The sequence below is a fragment of the Microtus oregoni genome, unplaced genomic scaffold (genome assembly GCF_018167655.1).
Source record: "Microtus oregoni isolate MIOR12 unplaced genomic scaffold, Mior012 000043F_ref0000047, whole genome shotgun sequence".
NCBI lineage: Eukaryota > Metazoa > Chordata > Mammalia > Rodentia > Cricetidae > Microtus > Microtus oregoni.
In genome coordinates, this window is record NW_024543210.1 from 1,576,977 (window position 1) to 1,595,307 (window position 18,331).

General features: G+C 42.1%; 1 protein-coding gene and 1 non-coding gene across 7 annotated transcripts in view; one reads left to right on the forward strand and one right to left on the reverse strand.

Moving 5' to 3' along the window:
- Positions 1 to 18,331, reverse strand: part of Mark3 (microtubule affinity regulating kinase 3) — a 90,013-nt gene that overhangs the window by 8,127 nt on the left and 63,555 nt on the right. For 3 of the 6 annotated variants that reach the window (XM_041633119.1, XM_041633117.1, XM_041633116.1), the window contains exons 12-16: positions 17,922 to 18,075; positions 14,798 to 15,015; positions 9,800 to 9,903; positions 2,619 to 2,777; positions 1,699 to 1,956 (exon numbers count right to left, since the gene is read on the reverse strand). In XM_041633119.1, the coding sequence (XP_041489053.1) occupies positions 1,699 to 1,956; positions 2,619 to 2,777; positions 9,800 to 9,903; positions 14,798 to 15,015; positions 17,922 to 18,075 (893 nt within the window). The remainder of the gene's footprint in view (positions 1 to 1,698; positions 1,957 to 2,618; positions 2,778 to 9,799; positions 9,904 to 14,797; positions 15,016 to 17,921; positions 18,076 to 18,331) is intronic. The other 3 variants (XM_041633122.1, XM_041633121.1, XM_041633120.1) reach the window with 1 other exon arrangement.
- LOC121434511 lies at positions 16,119 to 16,230 on the forward strand. Its single transcript, XR_005972447.1, has one exon. It is a non-coding gene; the product is annotated as a U6 spliceosomal RNA (small nuclear RNA).

The following is an 18,331-nucleotide window of genomic DNA, read 5'->3' on the forward strand; positions in this document are numbered from 1 at the left end:
CTTTACCCTCTAGTGCCCCGGAGCCAGAGGCAGATTGCGGGTGAGCCTCTGTGAGTTCCAGGCCAGACTGGCTTGCAAAGCAAATTCTAGGTCACAAATACCGAGAGATATTGTCTCAAGAACTAGAATGAGAGCCAGAGGTTGTTCAGTGGTTAAGAGCACTTGCTGTAAGAGAGGACCTACGTTTGATCCTCAGAACCTACATGATGGCTCACAACCATCCAACTCCAGTTCCAGGAATTTGACATCCTCTTCTGTCCTCCTTGGGCACCAGTCATGCATGTGGTTGTGCACAGAAACACATTTGAGCAAAACACCCGTACACATAAAACAAAATAAAATCAGTATGAACAACAACAACAAAAAAATCCAAAACAACCAAAAAACCCAAACCAAACAAACTAGATATGCAGAGATATCTACCCATGTAGCTTAGTACACAAACACAAAAAACCCTTCAAATGTTAGCTGGCTTTTTCCTTTAAAAACATTTTATGCGTCTAATATCCATATGTACTATGTGCCAGGTAAGCTTGTGTGACAAGTGCCATCCTGACAATCCAGTTTTTGGCCTTTTTTTTTTTTTTGGTTTGTTTGTTTGTTTTTCCTTGTATGATCTATGCTTTTATGTTTTTTTTGAGTTTCTTAAGACAGGGCTTCTCTGTGTATGTAGCCTTGGCTGTCCTAGAACTTGCTCTGTATACCAGGCTGGACTCCAATTCAGAGATCTGTCTGCCTTTGCCTCCTGATATGGAGGCATATCCATGGTTATGTGGTGTGTGCAGACGTGTGCTCAGAGGCCAAAGGACAATATCAAGTACCTCGCTCTATTACTCTACACCTCATTCTTCTGAGACAGAACCCACTCTTTTCTTCCTCCCTCCCTTCACTGTATATGTAAGGGTGTTTTGCCTGCTTGTAAGTGCATACAGAGGCCAGAACAGGGCACTGATGAAGAGAGGAGAGGATCCCCTGGAACTGGAGCTATATCTAATTGAGAGCTGCCATGTGTGTGTTGGGAACCGAAGCTGATCTAAAAGAGCAGCAAGTGCTCTTAAAAAGGGAATTTTACTGAACCTGGAAAAAGTGTAGTAGACAGTAAGCCTCAATGACTGTCTTGTCTCTGCTAACCACAGCAGCGGTCAAAGGCATGAGCATCGAGTCTGTGGATTTTTACGTGAGTGTTGGTCTTCATACTTGTTTAGGAAGCACTCTTACTGAGCTACCACTACAACCACCATGTGCTGGTATTTCAAATCAATGATAGTCTCTCAGAGAGCACAAAGGAGAAATAAATGGGAGGACTTTCATGATGGTTAGGTGAGACAGCTCAGTGGGTAAGGTACTTGCTATTGAGCCAGACATGGAAGAGATAGATGTTTTCATATTTAGAGACAATCACAGTAGATGTGTTTTTCTCGGTAACTGCTAAGCTGCAATAGATATGTCATGTGGACAGATGTCTGAACAATACAAACAATAATTAAAGATGATAAATTCTACGTAAGCACTAAACAACTTTTAGTACTGTGAAAAGATGCTGAGTTCTGTAATTCTACTTTAAAGCTATAAAGTCTAAAGCTGGATACACATGAGCTAAAGGAAGAAAGATAAGAATCCAGGCAGCAGCTTCACAAATTAGGAAAGACATTTACTTTTTCTCTTTGTATTTGCTCCAACAGAACCAGCAATACTTACCTCCTTGTGAGTTTTGAAGTTAGTTTACTAAAAAGATTAGTGGAACCTCGGCTTCGAGTCTGGGACAGTGGTGTGGCTTCGTGGGACAAGCTGGGTGAGGCAGGTGGGCCATTATATGTTGCAGTTCGCCGCTCCCGAGGTTGGCCGTGGAAAGTGCTACGGCTGGCCGTGCCCCTTGGAAAGCGAATCCGATCTGGGGTGGTCGCACTGCTAATACTGTGGGTGGAAGCAACTGGAGTTCTCTGATCTGGAATAGTGCTAGGAAAACAGAAAAAGAGACATCTCTGTTCCCAAAATTGTAACATGAAAGTTTATAAGCACAATATACCTTTTACACATAATGAAGTAATCAGCCACTGGGAATCAAGATCCAAAGGGTATTTTAAAACAGGATTTAGGAGCAAAACGTAAGCTCAGTGGGGAAGTTATCAAAGGAACAGGACAAGAGACAAAGCTCAGAAAGTTCAGGGATACCATATATGCACATTTCAAGGACAAGAGTAATGTGGAGTGAAGAACGGCTAACTTAAACTTTCCCCCTCTACTTCCCTTCAAGCTGCTTACACAGAGAACTGTGCCAAAAGGAAAGAAAGGCTTGCATGTGAAAAGGAACAGGCAACCAAAAAATTTGTAGAAGCACACAGATGGCATAAATATAAAATCCCACATGCTGAAACCAAGTTGGGGTAGGGGTTTCTTAGACCCTCTGTAGTATGCCAAGGCATGAAGACAGGCATATATACATACACATACACAGACACATACAGACACAATGAAACAGTATATGCTTAACTAAAACTATATGGAAGAAGAACATCTTTTGGACAACTGTAACAAAATCTTGAACCATAAAATCCACAGCACAAAATTAAGCAGCAGTGGGTACACATTAGCTTTACAAGGAATGTGCGTTTTCTTACATTGCCTTGAAGTTATCTCCTTCACTGTCTATTGGAGGTAACATCATCTTGGGGTGCCCAGAGGCTGACATGGACATCGACTTCTGATGTCTCAGCCGACAGGTAGATGTGGCACAGAGTGAGGCAGGGCTAGCTGCATAAGCGAACACTTCTGTCAGGCTGGGAGAGGGTTTGGGTTCAGGCAGAGGCAGAAACAACAGTGTGATGGAACAGTGACCAAAGAGCAGCTTGCTGTCTGTCTAATGCATACACCTTCTCCCCAGACCCCTGCAGACCTCCAGAGAGCAACAGTTCTTCTCTCACTTGTTTGGGGATTCTGGGCCAATTGCTGGCCCGCAGCTGCTTTTGCAAACAGCAGTTTAAAAAGTTCATTATCTTTTTTTTCTTTAAATTTATTTAATTTTATGTGCATTGGTGCAAGGGTGTCAGGTCCCCTGGAACTTGAGTTACAGATAGTTGTAAGCTGCTATGGGGGTGCTGAGAACTGAACCTGAGTCCTCTGGAAGAGCAGTTAGTGCTCTTACCCACTGAGCCATCTCTCCAGCCCCCCCCCCCCAAAGTTCATTATCGTAAAGAATATAACACTCTCCATGTTTAAATACTTGTTCTATATGTGCCTTCCAAGCTCTGCCTGAAACAGAACCCACCCTAAAGACGTCTCTATGCAAATGTAGGTGGTAAAATGAATGTGGCACAAGCACATAGTACGTTTCACCTTTTCCCTTTCAAATGAATGACTGAAGTAATGGGTACAGAAACTTGTTATTATACACCAGAGTATCCTACGTCATTTGAACAACACAGTTTAGAACTTTCCCACTCAGATGACATTTTCTCCATTCTTATATAGATGGGAAAACTCAGCATATGGACTATTTATAGAAAGAGTATGATACTGATTTAAAGCCTTCAGTGTTACCTTGCATAATAGCTTCAAACAAACACCCACATAAAGTAGTACCCTAAGACCTGCTTTCTCTTTTTGCCTTCACATGGGTTCCGGAAATCAAACTACAGTTACTAGGTTTGCACAGCAGATGACAAATGCCTTTGACCTGCTGAGCTGCCTCGCGGGCTCAACTCTTGCACTCTTGTATGTTCAGGTCCAGACAGCGATCATATACTGATTGCTCTAGCCAGCTGCTGACAATTTTGACCAAACTGGGAGCAAGGATCAACAAGTGCTTGGAACACAGTAAGAAAAGCAGGAGTTGTTTGACATCTCTGGAGAACATATGTTGTCTTAAAGACTTGCGAGAAGCAAAGGACTTTGGTGCACAGCAAGAGACTGTTCTCTTTTCCCAAGAAGCAGCTGCAGGAGAGACTAGACCTACAGAACACAGGCATGAAGACAGCATGTGCAGATACTCTGCAGCACGGCCTGGATCCTCCTCGAAGTACAAGAACTAGCTAAGGGAAAGTATAATTCACATTTGAATTATTAACTATTTGATTAAAATAATTTTTATTATATTAAAATTGTATGTGTATTTGAGTGAATATGCCCACAAACTCTAGAGTAGCATACTAGGTCTCCCGCAGCATTAGTTAGAATTCTGGTCCTCTATAAGAGCAATAAATGCTCTTAACTACTGGACCATCTCTCCAGTCTACCACCCTCCACTCACTTAAGAGATCCAACTGCTCTGCCTCCCAAGTGCTAATGTTAAACATGTGCATCACTACTGTCTGGCATACCAGTTTTGGTTTTGATTTTTAAATCTATTTATTTATTTATTTATTTATTATGTAAACAGTGTTCTGTCTGCATGTATTCCTGCGGGCCAGAAGAGGGCACCAGCTCTCATTACAGATGGTTGTGAGCCCCAATGTGGTTGCTGGGAATTGAATTCTAGAAGAGTAGCCAGTGCTCTTAGCTGCTGAGCCATCTCTCCAGGCTCAATATAGTTGTTTTTAACATCTATCTATCTACATTAGGCCTAACATCTTAAGTTAGTGTTAGCTAAATTTCAAACTGGTACAATCAAATTCTAACAGAAACAACAAAAAACTATTCATGACACAGTCCCTACACTAATCGTAACAGCAACATATTCTAGAAGTTCAAGCTGGTTGCCATAAAAAATGCAAAAGGTGCCAGGAGGTGGTGGCTTATATCTTTAATCCCAGCACTTGGAAGCAGAGGGAACAGAATGAGTTCCAGGACAGCCAGAGCTACAGAGAAACCCTGTCTTGAAAAGCCAAAAACAGGGGGCTGGAGAGATGGCTCAGTGGTTAAGAGCATTGCCTGCTCTTCCAAAGCTCCTGAGTTCAATTCCCAGCAACCACATGGTGGCTCACAACCATCTGTAATGAGGTCTGGTGCCCTCTTCTGGCCTGCAGATATACACACAGACAGAATATTGTATACATAATAAATAAATAAAATAAAAAAAAAGAAAAGCCAAAAACAAACAAACCCAAAAAAGTATTCATGATTAATCATAAATAATCTAGTCCACAACAATCTCTAAAAGCAAGATAACAGAAGTTTTTTTTTTTAAAGATGAGTCTTTAAGATCCTCCTGCCTCGGGCTGGAGAGATGGCTCAGAGGTTAAGAGCACTGACTGCTCTTCCAGAGGTCCTGAGTTCAATTCCCAGCAACCACATGGTGGATCACAACCATCTGTAATGAGATCTGGTGCCCTCTTCTGGCATGCAAACATACATGAGAAAAAATGTTGTATACATAATAAATAAATAAATCTTTAAAAAAAAAAAAGATCCTCCTGCCTTACAAGTGTTGTGATCACATGTATGTGCCACCAGCCCTGGCCTCATTTAAAAAATCTAATATAAATAGTGGTTTTCTTTTTTTGTTGTTGTTTCGGGCTAGAATTTTTCTGTCCCTTGGATTCAGAGATCTGCCTGCCTCTACTTCCCAAGTACTGGCTTATAGTTCCAGTTACTCAGCAGGATGAAGCTAAAAGATTGGAAGTTCAGGGGCTGGAGAAATGGCTATTCTTCCATAGGACCTGGGTTCAATTTCCAGCACCCAGTTCACCACTGTCTGTAACTGCAATTCCAGAAATTCTGACACTTTTACACAGACACACATGGAAGCAAAAAACACCAATAAGTACACATGCACAAACCCACACAGATCGGAAGTTCAAGGCCTACCTAAGGCAACTTATGAGACACTGCAAAAAAAAAAAAAAAGCGCTAATCGTGGTTATATAGTCAGCTCAGTGACAGAGGATGTTCCCAGGCTTAGGGTGAATCTTTAGCAATGGGGAAAACAATAAACAAACAATGAAAAATAACCAAACAGGCGGTGGTGGTGCACACCTTTAGCACTAGGGGGGCAGATGTAGGCAGATCTATTTGAGATCAAGGTCAGTCTCGTCTAAAAGTGACTTCCAGTACAGCCAGGGCTGTTACACAGAGAAACCGTGTTTCAAAAAATCAAAATAAATTAAAAAATATAAAATAAAAGCAAAACCCCAGTGCACATAGCAAGAGGATGAACTTAACTATCTGATGAGTGTTGCTACTTCAAGTTCAAGTAGAAGAATGAAGCTACTGAGGGCTTGCTAAGACATGCTTCATGCTTGGTACTATCAGAGATCACTCCTGTGCTGGACTTCTGTACAACCTCATTTGGGAGACAGTCCAGCATATGTAAGACTAAGAATGGAATGGACTAGTTTCACAAGTCAATGGGCACCCTACCCTGCAGTACTTGTGTGTGTCGGGTTTTGTTGGGGGTGGGGCGTGTGCAAGATAGGGCTTCTCTGGAGCTTTGGAGTCTGTCCTGGAACTAGCTCATGTAGACGAGCCTGGCCTGGGATTAAAGGTGCATGCCACAACTGCCCAGCAGTTCTTGTATATTTTAAATGAGTAAAGGAATAAAGATCTATAGGTGAGAGAGAAGGAGGCAATCATGATCTAGGAAAGCTGTTCAGGGAATGGCAAATTTCATTCTGCTCAATTTAAGATTAAGCAACGGGGCTGGAAAGATGGCTCAGAGGTTAAGAGCACTGACTGCTCTTCCAGAGGTCCTGAGTTCAATCCCCAGCAACCACATGGTGGCTCACAGCCATCTGTAATGAGATCTGGTGCCCTTTTCTGGCCAGCAAGCATACAGATAGACAGAACACTGTGTATATAATAAATAAATACATTAAAAAAAAAAGATTAAGCAACAATTCAGGCAGTGGTTGCCCATGGCTTTAATCCCAACTCCCAGGAGGCAGATAGATCTTTGTGAGTTTGATGACAGAGCCTGGTGTGGAACAATTCTATATTCTGTCAATTATGTTTTAAATAAATGCTGATTGGCCAGTAGCCAGGCAGGAAGTATAGGTGGGGCAAGCAGACAGGAAGTAGAAGTAGGGCAAGGAGAACAGGAGATTTCAGGGAAGGAGGAAGCCCATTCCTCTGTAGTCCTGCCCAGAAGCAGGATGTGACCTGCCCCGCTGAAAAAGGTACTGAGCCATGTGGCTAACAAAGATAAGGATAATGTGTTAATATACATTATAAGAGCTAATATGAAGCCTGAGCTAATGGCCTAATCAGTTTATAACCTAATGTAGACTCTCTGTATGATTTTCTCTGGGACTAAACGGCTGGAGGACTGGGCGGGACAGAAACCCCAACAAGCAAGCCCTCATGTTACAAGAGCCAAAGTTACATTTTAAGTTTTAAATACTACGCCTTAGTGATCCCTGAAACAAAAATGCCTCTGACTTGCAAGGGCAGATAGTTCCTGAATGCTGGAGGATACTGTTTATGGGAGAGAATAAGCAAAGAGTTTTCACTCCCTAAACAAGTTTGTCTGTCCCATCTGCACCCAATGCTTGATCACATGTGGGTGGGAGGTACGTAAGCAGGAAATGTGTCAGGATATATGCTTGCGCCTGACTGGACCTGATGGGAAATGCAATGAATTATGGATTTTCCTTCTTAAGCGTTGCCATACCTGACTCATTTCTCGGAAACCTGGATATGGACCTGGCCAGAGCCCATCTATATGGCCAGTACTTAATTAAAGCTTGCTTCAAATTTGGCTATAAATTGCTGGGTGGTGGTAGCACAAGCCTTTAATCCCAGCACTCAGGAGGTAGATAGAGGCAGGTGGATCTCTGAGTTTGAAGCAAGCCTGGTCTACACAGGGAGTTCCAGGACAGTCAGGGCCACACAAAGAAACTGTCTGGAAAACAAAGCATTTGTTTCTCTGTCTGCTTATTGTCGCCCTCCTCCTTTTTGGAATGTCAAATATGCATTTACCTATTGTCGTTTTCTATCACCTCTACCTTTTTTTCCCTCATCATTTTATTTTATGAGCACTGGTGTTTTGCTTGCCTACATGTCTGTGTAAGGGTGTCAGGTCCCCTGGAATTAGAACTACAGACAGCTGTGAGCTGCCATGTGGGTGCTGGGAATTGAACACTGGTCCTCCGGAAGAGCAGTAAGTGCTCCCAACCCCTGAACCATTTCTCCAGCCCCTCACCTCTACCTTTTACAGCCTTGAGACATGGTCTCTCACTGAAGCAGAAGCTCCCTAGCTCCTAGAATCTGTACGTCTACATCCCATAGTGCTGGAGTTACAGGTATGCACAGCCATGATTTGCTTTTTACATTGGTGCTGGAAACTCAAACTCACATCCCTCAAGCTCACAGAGCAAGTGCTCTTTATCTACTGAGTCAGTCCCCAGACTGAGCAAAATATTTTCAATGAATGTTGCTAAGAGAAGCAAACAAGCCCTGGTAGGATACAGAGGACACAACCCCCAAAAGAGGGTATCTTCAGGAGAACACAAAAAAGAAACCGCTGCAAAAAATTAAATAAAGATAAACTAGGTATGGTGGAACACACCTTTAATCCCAGCACTTGAGAGGCAGGCAGCAGATCCCTGAGTTTGAGGTGAGCCTGGTCTACATAGTGAATTTTTCCAGGACAACCAGAGCTATGCAGAGAAGCCGTGTGTGTGTGTGTGTGTGTGTGTGTATTAAAAAAGACTTCATCAAACTATTTCCAAAGATTGAATAGCGATTTAGGAAAAGTGAGCTGGTGAATTACAAGAACGGTGTGAGAGGGTAAGTGTATGCACAAGCAGACACTTGAGCAGGGCCTTATACCCCAGCTGGGTGGTAGTGACACACACCTTTAATCCCAGCACTCAGGAAGCAGAGGCAGGCGAATCTCTATGAATTCATGGCCAGTCTGTTCTACAGAGCGAGTTCCAGGATAAGCTTCAAAGCAATAGAGAAATCCTGTCTCGAAAAACAAACAAAACAATCTACTAATATCAGACTAATAGATTTCCTGTTTCAGAAGACCATCAGAGGCTGTACTTTTATGTATGTATGTATGGTTGTTTTGCCAGTCTGTATGTCTGCATACCACATGCAGGCCTGATGCCCATGGAAGCCAGAAGAGATAATCAAATCCCTAGGACTGGAGTTACATACAGATGGGTGTTGAGTCCCACATGAGTGCTGGGAATAGAACATGGATCCTTTGGAAGAGTAGTCAGTGCTTTTCACCACAGAGCCATCTCTCCAGCCCTCGTTTTCGTACTCTTATTTCGTAACTTTGGAAAGCTGTCTGCGTGATATGATCTTCTACTTATGGACACATGATCTTAATATTTCAAGTCATGCAGAAGATAGACTCTCCATGTTCCTAGAATCTCAAGTGTATATCTCTGAGGGGAGACTATGATACTCCTGGCCATCTGTGCCTGGTGGCAAGGCTGGCCTTGAACTTGCATAGGCCTCCAGAGTGCTAGGAATTAAAGACCTATAAGACAACCACCCAGCTTAAACTATTACTATTGCTATCGTAGAGCTGGAAATGGAACCACGCACACTATTATGGCACTATATCTAAACCACACCTCAGGCCCTGCTCAAAAGATGAACACACACAAAATCTCCTCCATTCCCTACTCACCGTTTTCAAAGACCATGCTGACAGTCTTTCTGAAGAAACCTCCCTGGATCAACCCCAGCTCTTCTTTGTCACACATACCAACCTTAGAGATAGATGCTCTGGACAAAGAATCTGGAATCCTAATCTCTTGCTAGAAATCAGCATTTAAAGTTTACTTACCTTTAAAGAAGAATCAGTTAATTATCTGAATTTAGATTAGAAAAGTGAGAAGTAACATACTACCACTTCTTTTGGGAGAAAACTTATTATTTTTTTTGGCCAATAAGTAAAATCTCATACCTGTTTTCTTTGCCATTCTGAATCACTGAGTGTCGATCCGTTGCAGACCTCTCGCTGCAAACGTAAGTGTTTCGCCGTGTCATCCCACCAGATGCTGTATTACTCTGCAAGAAAAGGGCAGATTTATCTTAGACTATTTACAAAGTACAATTCAATATGAATAAAAACAACTTAAGAATTTGTTTATGCAAACAAAAAAATTGGAAGAGGGATGTTGTCTATGTGTTTGGTGATGTTCATGTTCCTAGAGGCTCGATGTTAATGCCTGCTAACTCTCTGGATCACTTTCTACTGACTTAGGATGTGCCTCCCTGAACTCAGAGCTCTCAGACTTAGCCAGCTTGTCCAAGGGACATTCTGTCTTTTCCTTTAGAGTACTGAGATTATAGGCAGGTAGCCACACCTGTTTGGCTCGTATGTGGGTGCCTGGGTTTCTGAACTCTGGTACTTACAGTTGAGTAACAAGCTTTCTACCCATTAAATCATCTTCCCAGACCAACATAGTCATTCATAAACAAACAAATAAAAGCAATGTATGTGTCTATGCATTTGCACGCAGTCGCACGTCAGTGTGTGTACGTTTGTGTCCTGGAGCTAGAGTTAATGGTGAGCAGCCCAAGGTGGTGGATATTGGGAACTCAACTCTTCTGCTGGGCAAGAACAGAAAGCACTATTAACCACGGAGCCATTGCTCCAGTCCTTCCTTCCTTTTTTTTTTTTTTAAAATAAATCTTTACATAAATCTAGTAATCCAAACTAGTAAGACCTAGTTAATAATAAGCCTGAGCAAAAGGCCCAACAGTTTATAATTAATATAAGCCTCTGTGTGTTTGAGATTGAATGCCTATGGAACCAAGCAGGACAAAAACTTCTGTTTAATAAAAGGGCAAAAGATGAACTGAAGAGATAGCTCAGTGCTTAAGAGCACCCACTGGTTGCTCTTCCAGAGGACCTGGGTTCAATTCCTAGCATCTACAAGGTGGCTCACAAACTAACTCCAGTTCCAGGGATCTGATGCTCTGCAGGCACCACAAATGTGTGGCCACAGACACAGAAGCAGACAAAACACTTAGATACGTTAAAACAAAAAAGTACCAAGGTTATTGTGCAAAGTGAAGAGAGAACACATACAAGGGTAGGAAATGCTTGAAAACTTTATGTATGATCAATCTTTAGAATCCAGCCAGGCGGTGGTGGTGCACATCTTTAATCCCAGCACTCGGGAGGTAGAGGCAGGCGGATCTCTGTGAGTTTGAGACCAGCCTGGTCTACAAGAGCTAGTTCCAGGACAGGCTCCAAAGCCACAGAGAAACCCTGTCTTGAAAAACAAAAAAACCCAGAATACACAAACATCTATTTTTGTTTTTAAAATTTATTATGTTCTGTCTGCATGTACGTCTGCATGCCAGAAGAGGGCACCAGAACTCATGGATGGTTGTAAGCTACATAGTGATTGCTGGGAATTGAACTCAGGACCTTTGGAAGAGCTCTTAATCTCTGAGCCATCTCTCCAGCCCCCATAAACAGCTCTTACGACATAATTCCAGAATGACAGACAACAGGGGTGCTGGAGAGATGGCTCAGTGGTAAAGAGCTCTGGCTGCCCGTCCAGAGGTTCCGAGTTCAATTCTCAGCAACCACATGGTGGCTCACAACCATCTGTAATGAGATCTGGTGCCCTCTTCTGTCATGCAGGCAGGCATTCACGCAGGCAGAACACTGTGTACACAATACATAAATCTTTAAAAAAAGTGTGGGGGGCAACATAAGGGCCAGCAAGATGGCTCAGTTGATGGTGTTTGCTCCCAAGACTGACAATTTGACTTTTTTACACAGAGTAGAAAACAGGATCCAACTCCCTTGCACATGTATGCACTGAGTGTATGAATACACAATATAAATATAATAAAAGTTTTTTGTTTTTTTTTTTTTTGGTTTGAGACAGTATAACACCTCTGGCTGTACTGGAATTCCATTTGCAGACAAGGTTGGCCTCGATGAAAGGTGTACACCACTACCACCCAGCAGATTCCAACTCTTGAAGGTTGGGCAGGAGAACTGTTATGGGTTCAATGCCACCCTGGGTTACATAGTGAGACCCCATTTATTTCCATACCTAGAACCCAAATGGTAGGAAGAGATTAACAACATTATACAAAGTTGTCCTCTGATACTATGGGATGTCTTCCACCCACAAAGAAATGTAGGCTAGGCAATGGTGGCGCATGCCTTTAATCCCAGCACTCGGGAGGCAGAGGCAGGTGGATCTTCATGCGTTCGAGGCCAGCCTGGTCTACAAGAGCTAGTTCCAGGACAGGCACTAAAAACTACAGAGAAACCCCGTCTCAGAAATAAAATAAATAAATAAATAAATAAGGACAAAATGAGCAGGAATAATGGCTCAGTGTAAAGTTGCTTGATGCGTTAAGTCTGGGGACCTAAATTTATTTCCCAAAAGTAGCGGTTTGTGTTGTTTTATAATTCTGATACAAACTAGAAAAATCTGGGTGGAAGAACTTCCAATTGAGGAACTGCCTCTATCAGTCCTCTAGGCAAGTCTTGATTGATAGGGGGGGCTTGGTTTATGATGGGTGGTACCAACCCTGGAAAGTGGTCCAATGTTCTATAAGAAAATAAAATGAACAAGCCAGTCGGCAGTCTCTGCTTGAGTTCTTAACCTAACTTCCCCAAATGACAACCCAGAAGTTGTTATAATGAAGTAAAGCAGCCAGGCAGTGGCAGTGGCACCTTTAGATGGCCAGAGCCATGCAGAGAAACCTTGTCTCAAAAAAATTAAACAACAAGGCAACAGCCAGGTGCAGTAGTATGCACGTGTAATTCTGGGGCTAGAAGGCAAAGACAGGAAAATGACTGGGCAGCCAATCTGACCTAATCATTAAGTTTCAGGTTCAGAGACACCCCCTTTCAAAGACTAAGATGGGAAAACCTTATAGAAGAAGCTATAGACTCAAAGAGTGGAGAAGAACACATTCAAAAGATAAAAAGCAACTGATAAAAACATTTCCACTGTCAGCCTTTGTCTACACAGGCAAGTACATACATATGCACACACATGCAGCACATACACACACAGAATTGAAAACTGTAGTCCATACAGATTTGTCTAACAGTTCTGGCTATTCTGGAACTTTGTAGACCACACTGGCCTCAAATTCAAAGATATGCCTGATTCTACCTCCTGAGTGCTGAGAATAAAGGATAAAGGTGTGTGCTACCACCTCCAGGCCACACAGACATTTCATACAAATATTTACAATGCTATTCTTTATGTCGAAAAGGTAGAAATAATCTAAATGTCTATCAACAGATGATCAAATGAATTGTAGTCTATATGTATAGAATAACACTCAAGCTCTAAAAAGGAACGAGGTATTAATACATGCTACAACTTGAACTCTCAAATATGATCTTGAATTCAAGAAACCAAACACAAAGGTCTATATTTAAATATTTGACTTTATTTACATGGAGTCATCAAAAAAGGCAGCAGGAGCTAGAAAATGACAAGTTATTATAGTTACAGGGTATTATGTAGTATTGAAATGTTCTCTACCTAAGTTGGGCAGTGGCTCATTCCTGTAATTACAGCACGTAAGAGGCTGGCCTAAGCCACAGATGCCATGTTTCAAATCAACCAACTGAACCAACATATCAAGTGAAACAAACAAAAAGAAAGGTAAGTTCTTTTTTAATAATTTATTTGTATTTTTACGTACACTGGTGTTTGGCCTGCATGTTTGTTTGTGTGAGGGTGTCAGATCCTCTGGAATTGGAGTCACAGACAATTGAGAGCTGTCATGTAGGTGCAGGGAATTGAACCTGGGTCCCCTGGAAAAACAGCCAGTGCACTTAACTGCTGAGCCATCTCTCCAGCCCCCAAAAAGGTAAGTTGTTAAAAACACCAGCTGCACATTTAAATTGGCTAATTATGTTATGTGGATTCTGTGTTAACAATCTACCATCAGAGCTTCATCTCTATCACCACAGCATTTAAAATTTTTGTTTGTTTGTTTGTTTGTTTTTCAAGACAGGCTTTCTCTGTGTAACCCTGGCTATCCTGGAATTCACTCTGTAGACAAGGCTGGCTTCAAATTCACAGAGATCCACCTGTCTCTGCCTCCCGAGCACTGGGACTAATGGTATACGCTACTATGACTGGCTAAGATTTATTTTTATTGTGAGATTTGTTTGTTTTCAGACATGGTTTCATTGTATAGCCTTTGCTAGCCAGAAACTGGCTATGTAGACCAGGTTGGTCTCAAACCTCTCCGGGATCAATCAGCTTCTGTCTTCCTAGTGCTGAGTACTTACTTAGTGTGGAGAATGGGCTGTGACTGTCTGGGCTCCCCCAGAGCTCTGGAAAAACGTGCTCCAGTGCAACAGTGTTAAGAACTGAGGCTTCTAGGTCATTAGTGCTATATAAAAGGAAGGGAGAGATAAATCCACCCCTTCTACAAGGTGTCCATACCGTATCCTCACTTTTGGAGCAAGTGGTAACAGAATACTATCTTGGAAGCAGCAAAAACAATATCCCCCACTACATAGTGAGCCTGCTGGATTTTTCGGTCTCTAGAACTCAAGATAACATTTCTTTCCTTATAAATATGTCTCAGATGTTCTGTCACAGCAGCAGGAATTATCAAAAGAAACACCTAAACTGGGCGGTGGTGGCACATACCTTTAATCCCAGCACTCAGGAGGCAGAGGCAGGCGGATCTCTGTGAGTTCGAGGCCAGCCTGGTCTAGTTCCAGCCAGTTCCAGGACAGGAACCAAAAGCTATGGAGAAACCCTGTCTCGAAAATCCAAAAAAAAAAAAAAAAAAAAAAAGGAACACCTACAATGCAGGAAGCGGGGCATGGTAGACTAGAGGAGAGACACTATAGGCAGAAATAGAGAATAAAATGGATGGATGCATAAAGACTAGCTGGTTCAAGTCCCAGCCACCAAGGCCTGCTATCCAATCCAATAGTACTTACACTGGGGACAGCAGGGCTTTTCTTGCGCTCGGGAATATCAGCTTTATTGGGATTGCTTGCATTCCCAAGCATGGGACTGGCAGGGGCAATCCCCTTTCCTCCTACAGCAGTGCCACTTGATTTTCGGGAGGGAATTCCATCTTCTTTGAGGTCACTATCGGCAGTGCTAGTCTGACTCCTCTTTGGATATGCCACAACTGAAGGAATAGCTGGTCCAGCTACAATAAAGAGTTCACTCTTTGAAATACAGAATGCAGTTTCATATTTATTCTCTGAAAATTAACATTTTGTAAGACAATTTAAATTTCTATTCACCTGAAACTATAAACTAGTAAAATTTTCTAAGATATCTTCCATTTGATTATCACATAAACATTCTACTTTCTAAAAAGATTGTGAAAACTTAACAAGTTGAGTTGTCCTTTGGAAACAACTTAATACCATGTCATTGTCTAGAAGATCATTAATCAAATTAACTAGATGCATAGTCTTTATGCAGAACAAACTATTCTGGTACAATCAAGCAAATTACATCCTTTAGTATGAGATAGTCTCATTTTGTCAGAGTAAGACAGCACAGATCTCATGTGCCATTTCTTCTGAAATTTTATCTTGTGTCTTAAAAAAAAAATGCACGGATACTCCAGATAAGGAAGAAAATGAGTATGTAAAGGAAGGCAGTAAAGCAGAGGAAAACATGTTCCTTTACTAAGTGCCAGCTAGGGAAGAAATGGTCACAGCCATGTTCTAAAAGAGCTCGTCTAAAGAGGACCAGAGTAGATGATTAACTGGTCTCCTAAATTAGCATGGGGCATCTGGAGTTCAAACAATTGGAAATGGACACAGAGCTACTATAATTACCAGATCCAATGCCCACTAGCGATCTCTCTCTGTGGTTCTTTGAGACAGTGTTTCTCTTGCTGTCCTAGAATTCACTCTAGATGAGGCAGGCCTGGAACTCACAGAGATCCATCTGCCTCTGCCTCCGGAGAGCTGGGATTAAAGGAGTGCGCCACACCACCATACAGCCAACATTTAACTCTCATCAGGTGTGGTGATGTAGGCATTCAGTACACAGGCTCAAAACTCAGGAGGCAGAGGCAGGTAGATCTCTTATAAGTTTAAGGCTAGGCTGGTTCTATGTATCAAGTTTCAGGCCACCTAGAACTACAGAGTGAAACCCTGCCTCAATAAAACAAAATAAAACAAAAATAATAAAAGATCTATGTAAAAATAAACAAGAATGGGTCTCTCATTAGTATGAAAAAATTCCCTTTTAATAAAATAGTAGTGCCACACGTATACAAAACAATTACTTTAAGTGCTTGCTTCAGCAGCACATATACTAAAAAGAATTGGAATGAATGATACAGAGATTAGCATGTTCCCAGTGCAAGGATGACATGCAAATTCGTAAAGCAATCCAATTTTTTTTAAAAAAAAAAATACTTTAAAATAAATCACTTTATCATTTATCAATTATGTTTGGCTCTCTAAGTACCTATACACCTAGGGCAACACAGAACCTTCTCTGGTGAAAATGGATTGACAGTGGATAAAAGACACAGGACAGGTGTCAGGAGTCAGCTCCGCTCCAGGCATTCCTCATTTGCTCTGGCTCCTGGGAGAGTTGCTGACATTCCTTTTTCCATGCCTTATTGATAAAATGAAGGGTCAGCAAGTGTATGGTTCTAGTTCCAAAGCTCACTTTAACTCTAGAAAAATGTCATTGGAAATCCAGGTGAAACCTATGTGCTTGAGGAAGACTAAACTTACTAAAGATTATTCCTTTGATAAGAGAATTCGGCATGTTTTTTTTTAAAAATATTTATTTATTATATATACAATATTGTGTCTGCTTGTATGCCTGCAGGCCAGAAGAGGGCACCAGACCTCATTGCAGATGGTTGTGAGCCACCATGTAGTTGCTGGGAATTGAACTCAGGACCTTTGGAAGAACAGGCTATGCTCTTAACCGCTGAGCCAGCTCTCCAGCCCTCAGCATGTTTCTTTCAGGATTTAGGAGTAATTCCCTTTGAATGGGATCTCTTAAGAGTAGTGTGCATGCATTCAAATTTGGCATTTAGTATATAGGCCCTGTAAACTTCCTAGTTAGCTAACACAAATATATAGGAAGAAAGAAACTGAGAGCACCTCCTCATTTACAAACCATACAGATAAGGTAAATCAACACCCTTGATGCACATTGTTTTCTTCTTTCCTCTTCCCCTTCTCTCTCCTTACTTTGCAAGAGGGTCTCAGGCTAAACCAACTTCAAACTTGGCATATAGCAAAGGATGACCTTAACTTCTTTTGAAATTTAAGAAGAAATACTATTTTATCAGATAGTTGTTTTGTTTGTGCGTATGTCTGTGCACATGTGTGACTAGTGCCCACAATGACCAGAAGACAAGAGTTGGATCCCTTAGAAGGGAATTACAGATACTTGTGTGCTGCCATGTGGGTGCTGGGAACTGAACACAGGTGTTCTTAACCAACTCTCAAGTCCCAACCTTAAATTCTTAATCCCCCTGCCTCTACCTCCTAAATACTGGGATAACAGGAATATGCCAAAATGCCCAGACTCATATTTTTACCTTTAACTGAAATTGAAATAGAAAACCCTGGGGCTGGAAATATGATCCAGCAGTTAAAACACTGCCTTCACTCACAAAAGATCCAGGTTTGGATCCCAGCATCCACATTATGGCTCACAAGCATCTGTTACTCCAGTTCATGGGGATCTGACACACTCTTCTGGCCTCCAGGCACAAGTGAGGCACATAAATGCATGAAATTAAAATACTCATATATATAAAAAGAAAAATGTGAAAATCATTTCCTCCATTTAAGCGCTCAATAGCTTGCATGAACAGAGAATGTTGTTCCATCAGTAGAGAGCCCTGACAGTTGCAATGCTCAGAGAGAAATGCAAAACTACAGATGAGATTTTCATTCTCTAAGTCTTATCCAGCGAAGTCTACCAAATGTTCCAAATAGTTAGGCGACCTTAACCATACCAGTCCCTAATGCTAAAAAGGGACAGCAAGTCAATCTCCTCTGCCCTGACAGGCTCTAGTCAGGAGAACACATTCAGAAGCTACTGGAATAGTCTCAGACTCACCATGGTCACTGTACCGTCTCTGCTTCTGACTTGAAGAAACACTTCTCTGTACTTTGTGATGAGGAGACTGGCCAGTGCTGTTGCTGAGGTCACTGCTTGGCCGCACCTTAGCAAGTGAAAGGTTGCTGCTAGAACTGGAGTCACTAGCGTCCAGCTATGGGAGAATGAGAAGAGCAGCAACCATATACGGAGCCCAATGGCTTGTCAGGAAATTCCTGGTGACATACTCCTCCCAATCAGAGAGGAGTTATCAAAACATACAAAAAACACCCCCCCCCCCCCCCCCCCGAGACAGGGTATCTCTGTGGCTTTGGAGCCTGTCCTGGAACTAGCTCTGTAGACCAGGCTGGTCTCGAACTCACAGAGATCCACCTGCCTCTGCCTCCCGAGTGCTGAGATTAAAGGCGTAG